The 20,433-nt window shown below is 40.5% G+C and overlaps 1 protein-coding gene across 4 annotated transcripts in view; it reads left to right on the top strand.

The window, feature by feature from the left end:
- The window catches only part of DNAH8 (dynein axonemal heavy chain 8), a 396,942-nt gene that overhangs the window by 4,581 nt on the left and 371,928 nt on the right, over positions 1 to 20,433 (top strand). For 3 of the 4 annotated variants that reach the window (XM_072641991.1, XM_072641988.1, XM_072641990.1), the window contains exons 2-4: positions 6,056 to 6,776; positions 6,892 to 7,026; positions 12,423 to 12,507. In XM_072641991.1, coding sequence (XP_072498092.1) covers positions 6,102 to 6,776; positions 6,892 to 7,026; positions 12,423 to 12,507 — 895 coding nt within the window. In that variant the 5' untranslated portion in view covers positions 6,056 to 6,101. Of the gene's footprint in view, positions 1 to 6,051; positions 6,777 to 6,891; positions 7,027 to 12,422; positions 12,508 to 20,433 lie in introns of all 4 variants that reach the window. The other variant, XM_072641989.1, reaches the window with a different exon arrangement.

Below are 20,433 nucleotides of genomic sequence, written 5' to 3' on the forward strand. Positions count from 1 at the left end.
GGGGGCAGGGCTGCCACACAGGGCTCAGTTCCCTCAGGGGGTTTATGCAGAGACCTTCAACAATGGATCTGAGCTCCTGCCTGCTTTGGGAGCCCTGGTCCACTGCAGCCTCCCCTGCTGCCTCCCAAGGGGGCCTGAGTTATGGGGACACCCCATTCCCCTCTCGGCCAGCCAAAAAGGCCCTCTCACTGACCTTTGACACCTGTGGGTGGTGGGACCTGCATGGCTGCTGGAGATTCTGTCCCTGAAGCCTGCTCGGATCTGCTCCTCTCCGTGCTGCGTGGCCAAGGCAGGGCTGGGCTCTGCTCTGGGTCCGGTGTGCGATGGACCTTTCATGTCAGTTTTTCAGGTCTCTCTGGAACAGAAATGTCCTCCACTCTGTTGCTCTGTGGCTTCTGCTGCCCCAAAATTTGTTGGGAGTTCTTCTTTACAGGTATTTTATGGGTTAGGAGCTAGCATATGTGTATCTTTCTGCTCTGCCATCTTGGCTCCTCTCTAAATGCGTCTCTTGATTCTTGTGTTCGAAAGTCAGATTTTCTATTCAGCTCTGGTCTTTTCATCAAAAATGCTTAAAAGTCCTCTATTTCATTGAATAGCCAATTTTCCCCCTCCAGTATTATACTCAGTTTTGCTGGGTAGGGGCTTCTTGGTTTTAATCCTAACTCTTTTGACTTCTGAAATATCATAATCGAAGCCTTGTGATCCCTTAATGTAGAAGCTGCTAGATCTTGTGTTACCCTGATTGTATTTCTACAATACTTGAATTGTTTCTTCCTGGCTGCTTGCAATATTTTCTCCTTGACCTGGGAACTCTGGAATTTGATTACAATATGCCTAATAGTTTTCCTTTTGGGATCTCTTTTAAGAATGAATTGGTAGATTTCTTCAATTTCTGTTTTCCCCTCTGATTCTAGAATATCAGGGTAGTTTTTCCTTGATAATTTCTTGAAAGATGATATCTAGGCTATTTTTTTGATCATGATTTTCAGGTAGTCCAATAGTTTTTAAATTCTCTCCTGGATCAGTTTTCTAGGTCTGAGATATTTTACATTGTGTTCTATTTTTTCATTCTTTTGGTTTTGTGTTATAATTTCTTGATTTCTCAAAGAGTCATTAGCTTCCATTTGCTTCATTCTAACTTTGAAGGAATTATTTTTTTCATCAAGCTTTTGGACTTCCTTTTCCATCTGGGAAATTCTGCTTTTTAAGATATTCTTCTCCTCATTGTCTTTTTGGACTTCTTTTGCCATTTAGGTTAGTCTATTTTTTAAAGGTGTTGTTTTCTTCAGCATTTTTTGTCTCCTTTAGCAAGCTGTTGACCTATTTTTCATGATTTTCTTGCATCACTCTCATTTCTCTTCCCAATTTTTCCTCTACTTCTCTTACCTGATTTTCAATATCCTTTTTGAGCTCTTTCATGGCCTGAGACCAGTTCATATTTTTCTTGGAGGCTTTGGATATAAGAGCCTTAACCTTGCTGTCTTCCTCCAGTTGTATTCTTTGATCTTCCTCATCGAAAGAAAATACCTTTTCACCGAAAAAGTAACCTTCTATAGTCTTTATTTCTCTCCCCCTTTTGTTCATTTTCTCAGCGATTTACTTGACCTCTGAGCTCCTTGTTAAGTGGAGGGTGCACAGCTGCAAGTTTCAGGGGCTTTGTGCAGATGCTTTTACGGATATCTCCAGGGACCTGTAAATCCTCAGCTACTCCAAAGTGGTGTAATCAAAGGAAAAGTGTTTGCTCCTCTCCTGGCCTGCACTCTGGTCTGTGAGCAACCAGAAGCACTCTTTTCTGCCCTGAATCTGTGAGTAGTAGTTCCTCTTCACAGCCACCACCAGTGCCATGCCAGTGCTCTTACTTGCCCCAGGGCTACCATCCAGGACTCTGATCCAGTCTATTCCCCCACCATCTTTAGGCCAAGAGGTCCAGAAGCAGGCACCCTGGGGTTGGGGGGCGCTAGGACCAGACCACATTCCTCTCTCACCCAGGTGAGGGAGTTTTCCCACTGACCTTTGAAGTTGTCTTTAGTGTTTTTGTGTTGAGAAATGTAGAAACCACAACACAGTGATTTTCACCAGCCTGAAGCCTGTTCCAGTACCATCTGTGCTGGCTTGGCCCATGCTGGGTTGCACTCCACTCTGAGCTCAGTGCAATAAACCCCTTCTTTTGGCCTTCCAGATTGTCTTGGGCTGGAAATCTGTTTCACTGTCATTTCGTGGCTTGTGTTGCTCTAGAATTTGTTCAGTCATTTTTTATAGGTATTTTGAGAGGTTTGGGTGGAAAATCAGGCAGCTTCTTGCTTCTACTCTGTCATCTTGGCTCCACCCATTCTTTTTTTTTTTTTAATGCTTTTGACTTTGTTTCAATATTTCTTATTACCTCACAGAGTCTTTGGCTTCCATTTGGTCCCTTCTAATTTTTAAAGAGTTTGTTGCTTGGGTAAGATTTTGTACCTCTTATGCCTGTTTATTCCCTTTCCAATTCTTTCTTCCATAGCTCTCATTTGCCCTCCATTTTTTCTTTAAACATTCTCATTCTCATTTAAAACAATTTTAAACTCTTTTTCAAACTTGTACATCATCTCTTCCAGGAATTCTAATTGAGTTTGTGCCCAAGCTATGTTTTCCTCTGAGGTTTTGCTTATAGATGTTTTGGGGTCATTCTTTCTTCAAAGTTTGTCTTGAGTGCTCTACCACCATAATAGTTCACTATGGTGGGATTCTTTTTTCCCCTTTTGTTTGCTCATTCGTCTAGCCCACTTCTTGACTTCAGATTAGATGCCAGGCCTGATTTCCATCACACTTCTGGAGGCAAGTGGTCATGTTGTTGATTTTTGGAGATATTAATTATTGTGTTATTCCAAAATCTTAGGAATAAGCTGGGGATCTGCAAACTTTTAGTGCTCCCAAAGTGCTCTCATTGAAGGCATTCTGATTGCTGCCCCCTTCCCATCCTTGCCTGAGTCCTACAAGTTCCTGATTTAGGTTTGGGCTTGAGCAAGAGTAAACTACTGTTGGTTTCTGACCCTGTCAGCCCTCTGAAAGCTCTTTTGACTGAGAGCAATAGAACTGTAGGTTCCCCTTTGGTTTGGTATTTTTGCCCTGGTTATTCCTCTGCAGGCTGTGCAGGACATTGTAAGTGACTCTTATTTGTTTCTAAGGTCTGAGCTACACTGTTGTTTTTGCTAATGCTGGTTTCTGAACTTTCTCCTTTTTCATTACACAACCTTGAGCCACTCTTCTCCTTCCACCATGGATCTGTGACATGGAATTGGACAGAATGCAACAAAGCTGATAGACAGTACCTCTCCTTATGACAATGACTTGGTACATGTCTGGGCAGGGTGGTGCCACTCTTTGGGTCTGGGATCTCTTTTTGCCCTGATGCATAGCCCTTGGGTGCTAAAGCACTTTCAAGGTACTCTGTGAAGGACCTATCTCCATTGTCCCTGTCTGTCTTTCTTTGTTGAGGTAGGGTAGAAAAATGACTCATTGTGACTTTTTCTGGATTTCTCAGTTAGAATTCACTCTGGAGCATTTTCTAGATATGTTTAGAGAAGTTTGTGGAGGGGAACTTGACTGTATTGTTTCCTTTCATTTCATCATCTTTGTTTAATCACTTCACAAAATATAATTATAAATTGCTTTCTAGGCTAGTTGGATCAATTCACAGCTCCATCAGTTATTCGTGTTTCTTTTTGCCAATAGATTCTCCCACACTGACTTTTTATTTTTAACATATTTGCTAATATTATAGGTTTTAAAAATCTGTATTTTTTTTAGAACCTTTTATCACGTGATTATTGATCTTTTGACTTTTTTATGAAAACTATTCTTATCCTTTCATCACTTATTTATTGAGGAATGGCTCTTGGTTATATATATGCACATACATATCATGTATAATGCATGTTACATGTTATATTAATATATGTATATAAATACATTCATTTCTTCCCATCCTAAAAATCTTTCCCATGACCTTTCCATCCCTTCAAAAGTATTATCCTAAAGCTCTTCTCCCTTTCATTGTACTTCCAAAAAAGAATAGGATACAATCATTGCTGCTACTTCCTTACAACCTACTCACTTCTCATCTTTGTTGTGCAGTCATAGCATAAGTAAATTATAGGAGCAATGAAGAAATTATTTTTTGGATCTGTGAATAAGAGTTTATGAACCAAAAAACAGAGAGTATCAGAGAAGATTTTGATATCATTAAAAACTTTTTGCATAAACAAAACCAATGTTGCTAAAATTAAAATTGCAGTGGTTAACTGGGAAAAATCTTTTTAATAAGATTCTTATAAATGTCATTCTCAAGGTATATGTAATGTGTACATGTACAAATGTATAATATTTATAATAGTCTCGTTACATATATATACAAATATAGATATCTATATATGTACATATGTATCTCCCCCCTGCTCTGATTGTTTCATTAGAGCCATTTCCCAACTGATAAATAGTCAAAGGATATGAACTGGCAGTTTTCAAAGGATGAATTCCAAGCTATCATATGAAAAAATGTTCCAAATCACTATTAATTAGAGAAACAGAAATTAAAGCAGCTGGATTTCAACCATACATCTATCAGATGGGCTAAAATGACAAAAAAGAAAGATAAGTATTGGAGGATCTGCAGGAAAACAGGCATATTAATGAACTGTTGGTGGAACTGTCCAGCTGCTCTGGAAAGCAATTTGGAGTTCATTCCCCTAAAGTCACTCAAGCTATGCATACCTTTTAATCCACTCATACTCATCAGTACTGGGCCTAGAGCTCAGACTGGAGAAAGAGGAAAAGAACCCATAAATATACCAGAAACATTTATAGCCCTCTTTTTGTAGCAGCAAAGAACTAAGGGGGTGCCCATCAATAGGAGGAAGGGCTGAACAAATGACAGTATTTGAATGTAATATTATGCCATTAAAAATGACGAAAGGGATGGTCTCATAGAAACCTGGCAAGAGTTGTATAAACTGATACAGAGTGAAATGAGCAGTACTAACAGAATTTGCACAATATTAGTGTAAAGAAAACAAATTTGAAAAACAAGAACACAGATCAATGCAATGACCAATCACAATTCTTTAGGACAAGTCATGAACATCCTGACAGAGGGATGATGGACTCTAGGTGCGGAATGAGACATGTTTTTGGACATGACCAATGTGCAAATTTGTTTTTGCTTGATGTGAATATTTGTTTCAAGAATTTTCTTTTTCTGTTCTTTTTTTTCCAATAGGAGATGGGAGGTGAGAAAATACAATTTAGTTAACTGAAGAAAGCACAAGAAAGAGGATAAAATGCATGCACTTTAACAAATAGAATTTGACCTGCAAGGTAGTTGGTACAATGGATAGAGAGCACTGAGTTTGGAGTCAGAAAGACCTGAGTTCAAATTTGGCCTTGGACACTCACTTAGCTGAGTGATCTTGGGCAAATCACTTAAATTTGTGACTAATTGCCTGTTGACAATCTCTATTGGACTGAATTTTCTCATCTATAAAAAAGGGATAATAATAGCATCCACCTCCCAGGATTGTTGTGAGGACCAAATGATATAATATTTTAGGGATAATAATAGTATCTACCTCCCAGGATTGTTGTGAGGACCAAATGATATAATATCTGTAAAACTCTTGGCATAGGACCCAGCACATAGTAAGCATTATTGAAATACTAGCTATTATTATTTATTACTATTATTAGTGCTAGCTAAATGCTTTTTTGCTTCCTACTTGGTCTTTCATTTCCACAAAGGCAAAGTGCCTGCGTTCTGAACAAGGAAGGTATTATTGTACATTAGGTGTCCTTAAATAGCTTTACTTGATTTAAATCTGTGTAGAAATGATAGTGAATAGCCTACGTGGCCATCAGTATCTGGGTAGTGGTTCAGGACGCTAACAAATCTACCTTGTTCATGTAATCTGGAAAGAGGAGAAGGCAGACAGGGGAATTTTGCAAAAATTTTGCAAAAATCCGGTGAAGTTGGAAGACATTATTAAACATGTTCAATTTTTTTCAATTAACTATTTTAAAAAGGCAGATTCTGAAGCTGAAAGGGTCCTTTAGAAGAAAAAGGACGAATAAATATGAGCGCGGAAGAGGGTGCTGACCAACCTCCGGCAGAGGAGGGTGCTGACCAACCTCCCGCAGAAGATGCCCCTCCTCCTCCACCTGAAGAGGGTGATGCCCCTCCTCCTCCACCAGAAGAGGGCGCCTCCTCTCCCCCTCCCCCATCTTCTCCCCCTCCTCCTCCACCTCCTCCAGAAGAGGGCGCTGCGCCCCTTCCCACCGATGAAGGTGCCCCTCCAGGAGACTCTGCGTCTCCTCCCCCTCCCACTGCCCCATCCGAAGGCAGCTCCCCAGCTCCAGCAGAGGCCCCTCCGGGGGAGGATGGCGCCCCCGCAGAGGGGGAAGCGGCCCCCGCGGAGGGGGAAGCGGCCCCGGCACAGGGGGAGGCGGCCCCGGAGGAAGGAGAGGGTGCGGAGCCAAGAGGCGAGGGCGCGGAGCCAAGAGGCGAGGGCGAGGCCCCCGCCGAGGCTCCGGTTCCGTCCCTGACCCCGTCCCTGATGGTTCCGGTGGTCGAAGAGCCCATGGTGCTTCCCGAAGACGATGCCCCGGACCTGAACCGACTTCGGAAGCGGCTCTCCAGCCGAAACGTGCCCTCTTCTGAAGGCCTTACCGCGCAGCCCCGCAGATCGTCCAAGTTCCGTCGCAGTATGAGCTGCATCCAGGCCGTCCAGGAGACCATGAAAGAGAGGCAGGTGCGCGTGCAGCCGCGGGCGGGGCGGGGGCGGGGCTGGGGCAGGGTGGGGGCGGGGCCGGGGCGGGGCTGCGGCTGCACGTGACTCGAGGCTCGGCTCCCTTCTCCCGCCTTAGGCCAGATACAAGGAAGCCCGCGAAGGCCGAAGGATGAACATCGATTCAACGTACAAACACATCTTTGAGGTCCTCTCGTTGAAGTTGAGTTTGGACATAACCGTGGTGGAAGAAATGATCCTGGACTGCCCGACGGTGAGTTTATGTGGCCACACTCCTTTGGGTGGTGGTTGGGAGTGTGTACTTGTCAGGCGGAGGCCAGGGCCGGGGGGTGGGGCCCGGGGCGGGCGGGTCGGCGGCTCCTCTGGGCCGCGGAGGCCTGGTGCGGGGTTATCGCGGCCCAGCCGAGGCCCGCTCCTGCGAGCGCGGGGCAAGGGAAGCTCGGTCAGCGCCCGCATTACACCGGGATGGAATTAAAAGCGAAGCTCCTTTGTCCCTCAGACGCCGGGGCGAGCTCGGGAAGGGTTAATTTTACCGAACACAAATGGAGGACGTGGTTAGATCGCAGACGTCCGACCCCAGGAAGCCCCTGTGGCTGTTTTCGGGGTTTCCGGAGCAATAGAGAAACTTGTAACGTTCGGTGTAGAATCAGAGTGAGCCCTGAGTCCGAATCCCCAGCCTGTGACCGGGGCTGGCCCGGGGCTCACCCGCAGGAATCACAGCGAGCCGCGGGTACGCTCCGTCCGTGCCCCGAGAGCCTTCGGAACCAGGGCTCCGATTGTCCAGAGTCCGAGGACTGCAGACCCGCGCTGTCCTCTTACACACCGTAGCAGGCAGATGGGGAAGCTTCTGCGTCATGTGGTGTCATCCAACAGTGTTGGGATCGGCTCCGAAACCTGAATGCAGACATTGAAATCCGAACGTAAATTGATGGACTTAGGAAGTCGCACCCAAAGCTAGTGTTATCTAGAGCCAGGGATTTGTGAACCTTTTTTTCCCCAGTATTTTGATAACTATTTGAATATGATTTGTGTCCTTGATGCTATGCGTTTTATGCATTTAAAGACATTATTTTGAGAATCTGTCCGTCGGCATTACCGTATTGCCGAAGGGGACCGTGACAAAAAGAAGTCAAGAACTTTGATCTGAGGTTAGGATCTAGATGTCCCGCTGCTTGGCAGTCATCAGTTTTCAGCTTTGAAGTTCTCTGCCCTGCCTGCCAGTTCATTCAGCTTTTAGATCACGAATACTTTCATCAAGAAAAGACTGGATAGGCACTAAATATGGGGAACATCCAGTAATGTCTGCAGGAGTGAACGATTATATCTTGATAGACAGAAAAAGATCTGTTGTTTATGTGGAAGATATCCTTGAATCAGATGTCTTTAAATTCAGAACATCACTTCGCTACGGGTAAAATCAGACTTAGGAACGAGCATATGGAAAGAATTATGAGGAAAAGATAGGGTATACAGCTGAAGCAACTAAACTATTTGAACTAGTAATGGCCCTTCAAAACTTGGAAGTACGCAACGGAAATGACATCACATCAATTGTATGATAATTTTATAGAGAAGTTTAGTAAGTCAGTTGCCACAAGGTGACTAAAAAGAGCCCAGAAAGTACTTCAGTCAGCAAACATTTGATTTATTTATCAAATTCACAGAGGTGGATACCAAATGCAGTTTCAGTTAGACTAGGAGTTCCTTTATTATAGGAAGAAGGTTGATGGATAGTTATAAGCAGTAAAATCCTCTATGTCAAAGAGAAGCAGTAAAGAGCAAAGTTACTTTCAAGAAAGACTGGCAAGACATTTAATTAAGAAAAGTCAACTCAAGGGTACCTGAGATAAAAAACAGAACAGTAAACAGAAAAAAGATGGAAAAGATTTTATATGTAAATAATATTTCTTGGAGTTTCAAGTGATGATCAGTTGATTCAATTTCTATTTTTACCTCTGGTTCTAGGATATCAGGGCAATTTTCCTTGGTAATTTCTTGAAAGATGTTGTCTGGGCTTTTTTTTTTTTTTTTTTTTTGATCATTGGTTTCAGGTAGTCCAATAATTCGTAGATTATCTCTCTTAGATTTATTTTCCAGGTCAGTTGTTTTTCCAGTGAGAAATGTAACATTTTCTTCTATTTTTTTCTCCTTTTGATTTTGTTTTATTCTTTATTGATGTCTTATAAAGGAATTATTTTCTTCATTGAGCTTTTGTATCTCCTTTTCCATTTGGCCAATTCTGTTTTTTAAGGAATTTCAGTGAATTTTTGTATATCTTCCCCTCACCCCCTTTTTTTGTGTTTCTTTTGCCAACCTGTTTACTCTTTTTTTCATGCTTCTCCTGCAGTGTGCTCACTTTCCCCCCCAGTTTTTCTAATGCTTCTCTAATTTGCTTTTTAAAAATTCTTTTTAGGCTCTCTCCCAGGAGTTCTTTTGGGGCCTGAGACCAAATTACGTTTTTCTTTGAGGCTTCGCATGTAGCCATTTTGACACTGTTGTCCTCTTCTAAATTTGTCCTTTGATCTTTCCTGTCACCATAGTAACTTTTTGTAGTCAAGTTCTTTTATTTTTGCTTTTTGCTTAAGTTTTTTTCTGCCTGTTTTGTGTCTTTTATTTTTATGTGAGTTAGGCTGTACTCTTTCCCTTTCCCAAGCTTCTCATGCCACAGCTAGGGGGCCTTCTTGTTGGCTTTCAGTGGGCCTCAGGACCCAGCTGCTGGCTTGTACTGGAAGCGGGGAAGGGACTCCCTGCTGGCCTCCCTGGGGGCAGGATCTTGCTTTTTGGTTGATCCCAGTGTTGGGATCTCAGCAGTGGTCACTCTACTGGTCAGCAATGGAGGTGTATCACTGGTAGCCTGTGGTGGGGGTGCTATCTGCTGGGATGGGGGCCTCATGTATTGCTCACCGGCATCAGAGGTACTGGCTTATACAAGGTTGGGGTAAAGGGTAGGGTTCGGGACTTCATGGGTAGAATGCCCCAGGGCTTGGAGCCTTGCTGCAGGCCCCCTGCTGTGCGACTCGTGTATCTGCTTTCTTCCCATCCGAATGAGATACTTTCCTGCTGTGCTGGTAAGCTGCTTTCCTGGTTGTAAATTGGTTCTGAGGTTGTTTTCACATTGTTGAGAGGGGCCCTTGGGAATGCTCCAGGTAGTTCCTCACTTGGCCATCTTGTCACCAGAAGTCTGGTTTAGTTTTGAGAATTTCCTTGCCTTCAAAAATAGGAGGGAGCATTTAGAATCAGGAGATAGCGATAGAAAAATGTTTTAGGACAGGACTTCAGAGGCCCATGATTTTGGAACTTTTAACATTTCGTTTACTTCATATTAATTTATTTTCTTTACAACGCTGTGTATTTTATTTTATACATTAGAGACATTATTCTTCTCAGGGTTGCATTGGCTTTATCAGACTACCTAACGGGTCTATGACATACACCAGGGTATGAATTATTAACTGTATTAGTAACTGGTAAGGCAATGAATGAGAATAGTTTTGTTGAGAGGCAGTGACTTTTCTGAAGAAGTCTTTTAGGGCCACATAATAGATGGAAGGGCAGGCCATGAAAAGTTAGCTGGAACCAAACTATTGTCTGCCAGTAAAGAAAAGTGGCTTTGTTGCACTTTGGTTGCTTAACTGAAGTAATCAGCAGAAAGAGATAGGCATTCTGAATAGCGTAGTGTAAATAAAGAGGATTTTGTTATCCTTCTTAAGCGTTAGTTTCTCAGGATCCATGGCCATGGTAACATCTAGTTTCTAGGTGTTAGATAATAACTCCTGGAATAACCCCAAGGATTCTAGGTAATAGTTCCTAGAATCATAGTGATGGATAGTCTTACTGAGGCTGAGATAACGGGTGACATCATGTGCTATTTACTATGCTTGCGCAGAATGATATTACTGAAGTTAACCTGTGAGGCCATTGTTGGCAATATGCCTTCTTGGGCTGTTGTGCTATAAAGCAAGTGGGCAGTAGTGAATGATTGGTGAAACCACAGGGGAAGACATGGGGAAGTCACAGGTAATGCAGAGAGGAATGCATGTATCTGCCTCAACTGGCCCCCATTGAGACTTGAAGGTATTTAGGGGAGTACACAAGCTGTGCCTTTTTGGATTGACCCCATCGAGATGTAGGGGTAGTTGCCTGTCTTCTCACTGGCCCCTGTGAGAAGGGTGCTTAGGGAATGCTGTAGGAGTTGGTTCTCCATTATCAGCAACCTTTCTGAGAAGACTAGACTAGAATAAAATAAAGTATTATCCTCTCAGAAGGTATCTGCCTGTCTGGCCAGGTCAGGAGTGAACCTGGTAGAGGCTGGAGTCCAGAAACTCTGGTGCTTCCTGTGTGATTTCTATGAAACATGTAGGAAGAGAAATTTGGAACTAATGCATTTGGGAAAAGGCATGTGGGGTAATTCCTATTTCATGAATTTGAGGTGAGTGATTATTATCATGGCTATTTTATATAGTCTACCAAATTGTTTAATTAACTTATAAATAATCATGTGAAAATGACTTTGAAAAATGACACTATGGAAAGATGTGGATTTGATTTCCAAGTCTTTGTGATTTTGGGAAAATGGCTTAATTTCTCTGCACGTTTTCCTTATTTGTTTAAAAAAAAAATAGGTTGTGGCACAAAAATTTTTCCTAAGCTCCCTTCCAGCTCAATAATCCCTTAAGCATGGCTTTTAAAGTATGGATTTGACTTTATTACTGTTCAAGTTAAAGGTGGCATGGTATAGTGAACAGGAGGCTACCTTCAAAGCCAGGATGACCTGTGGTCAAGTCCCAGCTCTGACACATACTGGCAGTTTGACTTTGCAAGTTATCTAAGCTTTTTAATCCCTAGGCACCTCTCTTGAGACTGTAAGTTTCAGAGAAAGCCTTGATCTCCATTGGCAAAGGGAATTTTCTCACTTGCGTACTCCTAATCCTAAAAAAAAAAAAAAAAAAAAAAAGAAAGAAATAAAGGAAGAAAGAAAATCACAGATCCATATCCCCTATGGTTTAAATCATGTATTTTGAGACATAAAGAAAATTAATTTGTGTATTTTATAGGAAAATTGTTACCTCCAACATTAGCAACATAAAATAGGTTTTACTTAATATCTTTTAGTTTTTTCAATTAATAAGCATTTATTTTGTCTTCCTTTCTCTGTGTTGTCCTGTTGAAAAAAAGGAAAAAGAAAACCCTTATAACAAATATGTGTAGCCAAGCAAAACAAATTCCTACATCAGCCGTGACTAAAAATGTGTCTTTTTATGTCCTGAATCCATCCTTTCTCTCTCAGGAGTTCATACTTCATCAGTATGAAATCCTGGTTGGTCACTTAATGTTATGCATTTCCCTTCCACAAGGCTTGGAGTGATCTGTGTACATTATTTACTACATTTGTTCCCAGAACAGTCTATGAGGTAAAAGAATTATCTCTCTTATCTGTGAGGAAACAAAAAGATTAAGTGCCTGGATCAAGTCACATACATATTTAGTAGCAGTGTATCTAGAACCAAAGAAGTGTTTACCTTTAATCTTCAAATGTCTCAAGCTAAAATTAGAATTCATGCCTTTTTGTTTGTTAGCCTAAACTGAATCTGTGAATTTCATTTTCTCTCATAATTTAGTTAATAATGGATTTGCTCTTCAATTTTACAGATGGAACCTTTCTTACATTTTTTTATGAAAGATGGTTGTAAAACATTGAAATTTATATATCAGGAAGGAGAGGCACCAGGAATAGGTAAGTAAGTTTTTAAAGTTTATTATGATTACACAAGTAATAAGTGAAACCATAGGCAAATTATATTTCTAAGGTAGAATCATCATTTTTCTCTAGTGAGATGCCATATTCCTGAAGTAATTTTTATAAAACTTTTATTTGAAAAAAACATTATTGTGGTAAAAGAATGAACTCTTTCATTATTGCTTGCTTGAAAGCAATGCCCAGAATTATAGTCATTGCTCTCATGGTTTTAGAAGGGAGTAATAGAATTATAGAGGTTAGGATGAAGGTTTTGGCCAAAATGTTGTATTATTACTGAAGTATGTGTTCCAAAATTACATTGCCCAAGTGTTCTTTAGAATAGAACTCTTTGCGGTAACCTCCAATTGAAGTCTCCAACTTTTCTTTCTATGTTTGTGGTTCCTACAATAATCAATGATCCTTAGCAAGACCCATTTCAGTCTCTATAGACTCTAGACAGACCCTGAATCCTTTGAATTTTTCCTAACAAATGGTGAGTTGATACTTTCCTCATTCTCACAGCTTTCATCCTAGTTCAGACCTTATAATGTCATATCTGTCTTCAAATAGTGCTAACCAATAGCCTCTCTTTTCTATAATACATGCAATGTATTATAGAATGAGATGAAATAAATCTTACTAAAACAGTTACTTCATTTTATCACATCATTTATAGAGAAGGATGAGAAAAATCAGTAAAATTTGACCCATCATAATCATGGCATCCCCAGACTGCTGGTTTCTTGCCACTGAATTCTACTGAGGACTAACTTTATCCATCAGGACAGAAAGGAAGTAAACAATGTCTGAATTCTCTGTTACACCTTAGCAGGGGGCTGGAGAGAAATGGGGAAGATGAAACTGCAGTTGCTTACTGAGGAAGGTGAAAAAAAAAATCAACCATTCTATGGTTATCAAATTCCCTTCTCTTTCTGAATGAAGGAGATTGAGGTTTGAGTTGCAGGTTGCATAGAAAAAAGCTCTCTCCCTTTGCCACCCATTCATGACTCACTCATCCCCATCTACTTTAGCTCCTTATTCTTAGCCTTCTGGAACCTCATTTTCTTGTTGAATAAACTTTGCTTTGTATTAGGCCTCTCATCCTCATACTCCTTCCATCTTATACACACTGAAAGTTGGCTTCCTCCAAAGGCCATCTTCTTGACTACTGAGTATACCTGAGTACTTGAGTATATCCTGTCTCAGGTTACTTTTATCTCCTCCATTGTGTCAGGAGAAGGAATAGGTATACTCTTTGCTCACCTCCCCTCTGCCACCATTACTCAGCAACTTCTCCTTTGAGGCAGCTAGGTGGCATATTAGATTCAGTGCTAGTCTTGGAATCAACAAGTCCTGATTCTTTCTAGTTGTGTGATCATAAGCATATCACAACCTCTGTCAAGTTTCAGTTTCTTAATTGGTAGAATGGGGATAATAATAATACCTATCACAAATTTGTTGTGAGGCTCCAATAAGTAAAATACACACACACACACACATATATATATGTATGTATGTATGTATGTATGTATGTATGTATGTATGTATATACAGAGAGAGGGAGGGAGGGAGAGAGAGAGATGATTGCTATTGTCTATTGGCCTCTGGTAATTCTTTCTCAAGGAGTTCAAAATTCACTCATAGGCTTCTCTACCTCAACTCCAGTGTGCTCATACTTGAAGATTTCAATATGTATGTTAATATACCCTCAAATGGCCTAGCCTCCCAGTTTATCATTTCTCTCAACTCTTCACCTTCATTTCAAGTCAACCAACCTCGGTTTTATAATCAATCATAACTTTTTGACCTCTGTGATTAAGAGTTATGAAATTCTTCTTTCTGTCCACAACTTTTCAAATTTTCCCCTTCTTAAACCTATTTTCTGTCCTCTTTAAAGTGACTGTTCTCTAGACACTTTCTTTTTGCCTTCCCAGGCCATTAGGCCTTCTTTGCCTTCGTTTTCTTTCATTATGCAGTGTTAATCCTCTAGTTAATAAGCATTTCAGCTTTACACTGTCCCTTGACTCCTTGTGCCATTGATCATTATATTTTGCCAAACCATAACCTGAGCTTACCACCATTATCTGTGTTATTGATTCTTATTCATATGTTGCAGAATCCTGCCAGAGAGGTCACACAGCTGTGCCAACTGGATCCAGTAAATTTGTTACTTAATCTCAACTGGAATTTCACTGTTTCATGGCAATTTTTTATTCTTCCCTAATGGACTTCCTATCACATTGTCCAAGGGGTTCTTCTGGACATTCTTTTATGACCTAAATACTTTGCTGCCCCATCAGTAAACTGTGCAAGTTTCTTTTCTTCAGTTAATCATATCTGTCATTCCATTTTATCAAGGACTGTATCAACTGTTGCTTTGGTTCAGAGGACATATCATTTCCCTCAGTGTCTATGTTTGCTATAGATTCATGTAAAGCAGAAACTCCTCTTTTGCCTGTGTTATATCTTTTTTGAAAGTACCAGTTCTACTTAATTATGCCAGCCTCTTGTGCATGTCCAATTTTGTGAGAAGCTGGGATACTATTACCCAGGTCATAATTGGGATTCCAGGCCTTAATATTACTTTATGGCCCACAGTCAATTGTTTGGTCTCTACCAAGGCCCAATATGCAGCCAACAATTGCTTTTTTAAAGTGGTATATTGAGCTCCAGTTGAAGGGAATTTCCTAGGCCCAAATCCTAAGGGTATACTCCAGCTTTGTTGTTTTTGCTGTCAACTCCAGTTTGCATGTTCATCCTGTCACTTGTAATTCCCTTGGGCCACTTTGCATAAGTCATAAATCTAGGGCCAACTGTATAGCAGCCTTGGCTTCTTCAAAAGCTTTACACAGCTCAAGTTTCCAATCCAATTGCTATTTCTTCCTAGTAACCTTATATAAGGGTTTTCAGAATCTGTCCTGAATGCAGTATGTGATGTTTCCAATATCCAAATAATCCTATAAACTTTTGGGCCTTTTTCTTATTGGTGAAATCCTGAACGTTTCATTGGGCTTACTGGAGAATCTCTTGTAGCCCTTTATTCCATTGTATGCTTAAAAATTTTGCTGTCTGTGCTCCTTCTTTGCGTGGCTAACTTCCCACCCTTTGCTTTTCTCATGCTCAATTCAAAGCATCAAACTCTTCTCCTCTTGTGATACATTTTTCCCCAGTATCATAATACCCTTTACGTAGTGGGTAAGCTGTATACCAGGCAGTTCTAATTCATCCAAATGTTCAGCCGCAATCCTTTGACAAATAGTAGGGCTATGCGGATATCCTTGTGGCAAGCAGGAAGAAGTATATTGTCTGCCCTGCCAAGTGAAAGCAAATTGGTCCCGTTGTTTAGAATCTGTTGGGATAGTACAGAAAGCATTGGCTAAATCAGTAACTGTGTACCAAGTCCCATCATATTTCTGGATCTTTTCTGTCAAGGTAACAGTATCTGGAATAGCAGCATACTCGGAGGGAGTCCCTTTATTCAATTGTCTATATCCACTGACATCATCCATATCCCATCTGACTATCATACTGACCAGACAGGATTATTCCATCAAGTCTTTGTAGGGACTAACATTCCTGCCTCAACATATTCCTTTATAGTATTGGTCATTTCATCTTGCCCACCCAGTACATGGTACTGCTTTAAAGTAATTACTTCAGAAGTTTCAGGTAAAGTGATTGGATCTATTTTTATTTTACACACTAAAACTATATTAGTTCTTCTGTTCTTTACTGCAAATTGGTATCTCCCTTCAGGTAAATTTAAAGTCATATCTCTCAATGTATCTATCCCAATGATGTATTTAAGAATGGGTACAATTATCATGATATATTCTTTCTTAGGTAATTGTCCAATTTTCATCATTAGTGTAACTTGTCTGGCTGATACTTCAGCCCCTCCCAGTCCTGTGATGATGATAGGAGTTCCATGTTTAATATTTTTCAGGGTTTCTATGTATAAGGGAGGCCTCCGCTCCAGTATGTATTAATGCTCTAACTACAGTAGATCCATTTTTCCAGTATATGATTAAACTGCTATGGAGTCTGTAATCCTGTTTGTGTACTTCTTTAATCTGAGCTGGGGCCTGGCCAATTTTCTATTTTCCCTGCAGGTATGACAAACATGGATACAGTGATTCAGGAAGATCTGTAGGGGCAGTTCTTACTTCCATATTCTGTCTAATATTAAGTCCCTTTTCTCAGTACATCTTATATACTTCGTTAGTTGGAATACCATCTATTCTTCCATAAACCATCCCTTCTTTTAATAAAGCAATAAACAACTCTCCCCTTGTTAATCTATTCTGATTTTAAATGTGCTGGCTATTGGCTCTTCTCTCTTGAGGAAATTTATCTTTTCTCCATTCCCCTAAGTCTCCTAACTATGAATTCTTATTCAGTACCTCTGAAAGAGGGTGTCCTATTTCCCCAGTAAGTTGAGTCAGAATTACATGTATATAAGCAGGAAGAGCTGTTTTCATTATTATATTTCTATGAGAAACTGTTAAGGGAATGCTGGGATACACTTCTGCATCTCCAATCATAACTGCACTTTTCATCACCTCTTCCTTTAACTTTCTCAGACAGTCTCTAAGTGAATATCAAGGTCTATCTCCACTAGGCAACATAGAGTCAGTGGGACACTGTTTATTGCATCCCTCAGCAGCTAAAGCTTACAAACTAATTCCATTGTTACCTCCTTGATTGAATATGGTAATCCCTAAAAGCTTGTTGTACAAAAGGATTCTGACTAATACCTATGAATTTCAAACAGTCTTACTTTATCTATCCATAGTCCTCCAGTCCCTTTGTTACTAATTCTCACCATCCAAGATACTAATGATTCTCCCATTTTTTGGATGAATCAACTTAAAATATCTGTGACCTCCTGCTGAGTAAAATCCTCAGTTTCTTCCTGTTTTGCCCTCCTGGTTCTCCTGCTTTCTTCGTAGTACTGGATGAACAACCACATTCCTAGAAGTCTCTTCATCTAAATTTTTTCGTTTTCCTCCCACACATCTTCCTTCCAGGTGCCTGGCCCCCAATCAGGCCCCACAGATGCAAGGGTTGCATTCATTTTCCACTTGTTAATTTTCCTTTTCTTTTTCTGAGCTAAACTCACAGCTGCCTTTACTTCTACCACTTGATACTTTCTAGCTTGCTTTTCTAAAGGAAAGTTCTGATGCTGTAGCATAGAAAACTTCTCATGCAATCAGCTAACTCCTTTTTCAGCTGAACCTTTTCCTCCAGCAACTTGCCTCTACTTTTACATATAATATGATAATTTGTTAACAATGCCCACCCTCTTCTACATACCCCTGCCGTTTCTTCACCTGACTCTATTAGTATTCCTTGTAAACATCTTTTTAAATCCCTGAGTTCTCTCTTCTGTAGACTTGATTACCAGTTTTCACAAAGTTCTATGCTTTTAGCCCCTTCTCTCACCCGAAATAAAGTAAATCCTCCCATTTTGGGAACCCATTCCCTTCCCTAGAACCTTCCTGTTTCCAAGTAGAGTTTTATATTTTGTAATCCCATCCTCATCTCTATTTGTAATGCCAATGTACTACCCATAGCACCTGCTATGAATATGCTTGCAGATTTCCAGAGTAAATTCACAAAATATAAATAACTCTGTCCCTCAAAGATGAAACCAAAATATTTGTTCAGATACCAGAAAGCCAAATCCACCATGGTAATAAAGAAGTCTGTACACATCACCAATATAGGGAACACCAAGAACCCTAAGCCTTTCCTCTGTTAGGTCTCCCCATAAACAAGCTCCCTTAGGCAAAATTCCTCCCTCTGTCACTCATACTAGCCACTCTGCCTTTCTCGCTTCTGTATCTGCCTGACTCTCTCTCTCAGCTCCACCCTTCCTGCTTCACTAGTTTGGCAAGCTCCTCCCATCATGGGCTTTATATGACTCAAGCTGTGGGCTGGGCCAAAGCTCAAAGCAGGTCATGTGGGCCTGTTAAGGGGCAGGAAAGATCTTCAGATTCCCTTAATGTTACATACCCACAGCAACTTGTTTTTCTTAACTCTCTCAATACCCTTTGGACACATTAAAGTTCTTTTTTTCCTCCTCTTTTAGTATTTTATTTTTCCCAGTTGTGTCAAAACAATTTTTAGCATTCATTTTTACAAGATTTTGAGTTTTAAATTTTTCTTCTCTCTCTCCCCTCCCCTCTTCAAAAAATGGTGGGCAATTTGATATAGGCTATACATATAAAACATATTTTCATATTAGTCACAGTTATGAAAGAAGAAACAGATTAAAAGGAAAAAAAACCATGAAAAAGAATAAAATAAGTGAAAAAAGTATGCTTCAATCTGCATTCAAAGTCTATCACTTCTCTAATTGGATGTGGATAGCATTTTTCTTCCTGAGTCCTTACTTGTCTTGTATCATTGGGATGCTTTGTTTTTTCAGTGAGATATCTGACATTGTCTTCTATTTTTCTGTTATTTTGGTTTTGTTTTATTGTTCCTTGATTTCTCATAGTCATTAGCTTCCATTTGTGCAATTCTTTTTAAGGAGTTTTTTTTCTTCAGTGAATTTTTGTGCTTCTTTTTCCATTTGACCAATTCTGCTTTTTCAAGGCTTCTCCTCCTTGTCTTTCTGTGCCTCTTTTCCCATTTGGTCTATTCTACTTTTCAAGGTGTTATTTCCTTCAGTATTTTTTGTGTCTTCTTTACCGAGCTGTTGACTCTTTTTCATTATCCTTTTTGAGTTCTTCCACAGCCTGAGACCAATTCGTATTTTTCTTGGAGGCTTTTGATGTTGGAACTTTGACTTTGTTATCTTTTTCTAAGTGTGTGTGTTTTGATCTTCCTTGTCACTGTAGTAACTTTCTGTGGTTAGAATTTTTTTTCTGTTGTTTGCTCATTTTTCTAGTTCATTTCTTCACTTCTAACTCTGTTAAAATGAGGCTCTATTTCTAGGGTAAAGGTAGCAGTGTCCCAAGCTTCAGGGATTTTGTGCAGTTGTTTTCAGAGATACTTTTAGGGACTTTTAAGCTTTTAGTTCCTCCAAAGTGGTATGATCTAAGGAAAGGTGTGTTTACTACTCTCCTGGTCTGTGTTCTAGTCTGTGAGTGACCACAAGCACTCTTTTCTGCCTCCTCCACTTGGGCTGCAAGCTCTGATGTACTTGTGCTCCTCCTTGCCCGAGTAGTGCCACCCAGGACTTGGACCCAGATCTGCGTGTGGGCAGAGCAACAGAGTGCTGCCCCCAGTGCCAGCAAAGAGACCCCTGTATCTTTGGATTAGTTGTTCAGCCTCCTTAATGTGAATGGACTGAGAGCTCCAGAAGTAGCTGCTGCCACTGCTGATATCAGTCACTCCCAAGTCCTGCTTCTGTTTTGCTAGGGCCAGGTCTGCACTGGCATTATTTAAAGGTGTTCAGAATAGTTTTGGGGACAACTCATGCAAGTCACTGCCTTTTATCTGCCATCTTGCCTCCTCAGATTTTTTAAAATGAACATTTCTCTTATTGTCATTGGTTTGGAGCAGTCTTCCATATGATTGTTAATGGTGGATTCTTGGTTATAATTCTAACTCTTATGTCAATGTTTTGAAATTCTTTTTAGAGTTGTTTGTTCATCATCCTCTGACAGCTTTTCTATTGGGGAATGTCTCCTAGTCTTAAACATTTGTGTCAGGGTTTCTTTTTCAAGGACCTGCCCTTGATGATGAAGTCTTTCACCTGTACTCATACTGTGATACTCTTTTCACCATGGTGACCTCTGTAGTATATATCTGTAATGCCAATGTGATACCCATAGTAGCTGCTATGAATATGCATGTATATTTCCAGGGTAAATTCACAGAAATGTAATAAAGTCTCTTTCTCAAAGGCAAAATCAAAATATTTATTTGGGGCATCATTAGAATACCAGGAGGTAAGATTTAACAGCGTAC

The sequence above is a fragment of the Notamacropus eugenii genome, chromosome 2, assembly GCF_028372415.1.
Source record: "Notamacropus eugenii isolate mMacEug1 chromosome 2, mMacEug1.pri_v2, whole genome shotgun sequence".
Classification (NCBI taxonomy): domain Eukaryota; kingdom Metazoa; phylum Chordata; class Mammalia; order Diprotodontia; family Macropodidae; genus Notamacropus; species Notamacropus eugenii.